Source organism: Quercus lobata, chromosome 4 (assembly GCF_001633185.2).
Source record: "Quercus lobata isolate SW786 chromosome 4, ValleyOak3.0 Primary Assembly, whole genome shotgun sequence".
Lineage (NCBI taxonomy): Eukaryota > Viridiplantae > Streptophyta > Magnoliopsida > Fagales > Fagaceae > Quercus > Quercus lobata.
Window position 1 is genome coordinate 47,662,382 of NC_044907.1, and position 3,667 is coordinate 47,666,048.

Here is a 3,667-nt window from a genome sequence, read left to right on the forward strand (position 1 = left end):
GTCTTTGATAGATTGTCTATTATGAACCTACATGCATGTATATGTGCTTATCTGTGTAACCTATATTGATATATATTGGTTCATTGACTCACCCTTTTATATTGATAAAATCTTGAGTATTGCCGAATTAAGGTATTGAATCTCAATTGGTGGGAGTTGTGTTAGACACATAAAGAATGATATTTAGTGCATTGACTCACTTTACAGTTACATCCCAGTGTTGATATATGCTAAGTGCTAAATAGGATAATTTTATAGAATAATTCCTATGGCCCTCCATTGTCGGTGAATAAAGGTTCTTTTAAATTAAAATTTTGTTGAAGCCAAAAGGATAGACTTGATTTTGGTTTAGTAGTTCCTCTTGTTTACTTCTTGGGAAGACAGGTGTGTGTATGACTGGTGGGAGTGTGGCTAAAATAGCAACATAATCATACTAGTACATATATCACACTTAGATAATGGTTTGCACTTATCCAAATAAACATGACCACTAAAATAGTGTAAAACATGTTTGATTTGGAGGCCAAAAGTAAATCGGGAGTCATAGATAAATTAAATAAAATTAGAAACATGAGATGAAATTATGATGAATAGTATCTATTTGCCTTTATATGGTGTGCACAGTATATTTCAAAAGAAATTATTGGAGCATGCAAGGTAAGGGTTCCCGATGCCCACTTCGAACTATTTATGAATATAATTGTTATATTCTGTTCTGGGAATCTATGATATTTTGTTCTTGTGGGAGGTACCATTAGTTATTCAAAAACCTGAATATGATGGATATATGTATGTGAAAATATTATTTTGTATTATTTTGCAAATTCATTATGACCAATTTTAATCCCTTAGCTAAGATTTTGGATGAAAATCGATTGTCTGGACCAAACTATGTAGATTGGAAAAGGAACCTAATCATTGTTCTCACTGCTGATAAGATAGCTCATGTCCTTAATACTGAGGCACCAGAACTTGCTTTAGCTGATGCCACTGAGGCGCAAAGAGATGCATTTAATAAGTGGCATGAGGCTGATGAAATGGCTAAATGCTACATAATGGCCTCTATGACCAATGTGTTGCAAAACAATGCCAAGGCCTAGTTACAGCACAAGATATGATGCTGCACCTCAAAGAGATGTTTGGAGAACAAAGCAGAAGTGCACGGCAAACTGCTATGAAAAATCTCATGTCCACCAAAATGGTGGAAGGAACTCCAGTTCGGGAACATGTCCTAAAGATGATTTCTTTCATCAATGAACTGGATATGCTTGGTGCAGAAATTGATAGTGAGACCCAAGTTGATGTGATCCTAGCATCTTTACCTGATTCTTTTAATCAGTTTATCATGAACTATAACATGAATAAGATGGTAGTGACATTGTCAGAGCTGCTCAATATGTTGAAAGCAGCTGAGGATCTCATCAAGAAAGAAAAGCCTACTGTAATGTTGGCTGAAAAATCTGATTCTTCTTTTAAGTTTAAGCCTAAGGGTAAGAACTTTAAGAGAAAAGGGTCTCAGTCATTCAATAAGGCTCAAGGTGACAAAGTGAATAAGGACACTGAGAAAAAGAAAGCAAAAGGAAATTGTTTCCATTGTGGTAAGCCTGGTCATTGGAAGAGAAACTGTCGCCATTATTTGGCTTCTCTGAAGAATGACAAACCTGCAGAAGGTATGCCTAATTTGCTCGTTATTGAAACAAATTTAATGGATGGTCCATTTGATTCTTGGTGTGTAGATTCTGGTACAATCTCACACATTTGCAATGTGTTGCAGGGGTTCAAGGAGACCCGAAGGCTAAATGAAGGGGAGGTGATCCTAAAGATGGGGACTGGTGCAACTGTTGCAGCCACTGCCATTGGAACCTTTTATTTAGAATTATCTTCTAGTAGAACTCTTGTTTTAGAAGATTGCTTATATGTGCCAGAAGTGCGAAGAAATTTAGTTTCAGTTTCAAAACTTGGTTGTTCAGGATATTCATTTCTTTTTACTTCTAAACTTGTTGTTAAGTTTAATAATAAATTTGTAACTTCTGGCATTTTACAAGATGGTCTTTATTTTTTGAGTTCTATTGATAATTCTATTAATTGTGTTGAGAATGATATTGCTACCAGTGTGTTATCTCTTAAAAGAAAAAGAGATGTTAATCCTACCTATTTGTGGCACTTAAGGCTTGGTCATATCAATATTGACCGAATCAATAGATTGGTAAGGGATGGGCCATTGAATCTTTTGAAGGTAGAGCCTTATCCAATTTGTGAGCCTTGCTTACAAGGGAAAATGACCAAAAGTCCCTTTACAGGAAAGGGAGCTAGAGCCACTGATGTATTAGGATTAATACACACTGATGTTTGTGGTCCTATGAATCACATGGCAAGAGGTGGTTTCTATTACTTCATTACTTTCATTGATGATTATTCTAGGTATGGCTATTTGTACCTAATGAAACATAAATCTGAATCCTTTGAAAAGTTCAAAGAATTTCGTAATGAGGTTGAGAAACAAGCTGGAAAATGCATAAAAGTTCTTCGCCCTGATAGAGGAGGAGAATACCTCTTGGATCAATTTAAGCAATATCTAAAGGAAAATGGGATTATTTCTCAATTGACTCCCCCTGCCACACCTCAACATAATGGTGTAGCTGAAAGAAGAAATAGAACCTTATTAGATATGGTTCGTTCTATGATGAGCATGTCAGAGTTGCCAATTTCATTTTGGGGTTATGCTTTGGAGACTGCTGTTTATTTATTAAATAGAGTCCCTACCAAATCAGTTCCTAATACCCCATATGAGTTATGGACTGGTAAGAAACCAAGTCTAAATCACTTAAAGATATGGGGTTGTCCAGCACATGTTAGAAAGTCTAATATGGATAAGCTAGGACTTAGGAGTGATAGATGTCTATTTGTTGGCTATCCCAAGATGTCTACTGGTTTCTATTTTTACAATCCTAGTGAGCAAAAAGTGTTTGTGAGCAGGAATGCTATTTTTCTTGAGGAAGATTATAGCCTAAATGAAAGTAGAGCAAAAGTTTCTCTTGATGAACAAATTGATAACCCAATGGCTGAGTTGAATGAGTATAATGAAGAGCAAGTAATAGTGCCTACTGAACCAAGCAAAATACAAGAAACTCGACGTAGTAAAAGGACTATCAGGCCTCCAGTTAGACTCACTTTGTTAAATGAGATTTATCTAATGGAGTCAGAGGAGCATGATAATGACCCTTTTACTTATCAAGAAGCAATGACTGATAAGGACGTTGAGAATTGGAAAAGGGCCATGGAATCAGAGATGGACTCAATGTATACCAACCAGGTCTGGACCTTAGTAGACAAACCAGAAGGTATTAAGCCTATTGGTTGTAAATGGGTCTACAAAAGGAAGATAGGACCTAATGGTAAGGTGGAGACCTATAAAGCTAGGCTAGTGGCAAAAGGGTATAATCAAAAGGCTGGAATTGATTATGAGGAAACTTTTTCGCCAGTAGCCATGCTAAAGTCCATAAGGATTCTATTGTCAATTGCTGCACATTATGATTATGAGATATGGCAAATGGATGTTAAAACAGCTTTCTTGAATGGACACATTCGAGAAGAAATTTTTATGGACCAGCCAGAAGGTTTCATATCTCATGGTCAAGAATCAAAAGTGTGCAAGTTGATGAGATCT

General features: G+C 36.2%; 1 protein-coding gene across 1 annotated transcript; it reads left to right on the forward strand.

The window, feature by feature from the left end:
* Positions 1-1,292: 1,292 nt before the first annotated feature.
* On the forward strand, positions 1,293-2,337 carry LOC115983694. The gene is made up of 2 exons (XM_031106429.1): positions 1,293-1,670; positions 1,775-2,337. The coding sequence occupies exons 1-2, from the start codon at positions 1,346-1,348 to the stop codon at positions 1,801-1,803; spliced, it is 354 nt and encodes a 117-aa protein (XP_030962289.1). The 5' UTR covers positions 1,293-1,345; the 3' UTR covers positions 1,804-2,337.
* Positions 2,338-3,667: the final 1,330 nt, after the last annotated feature.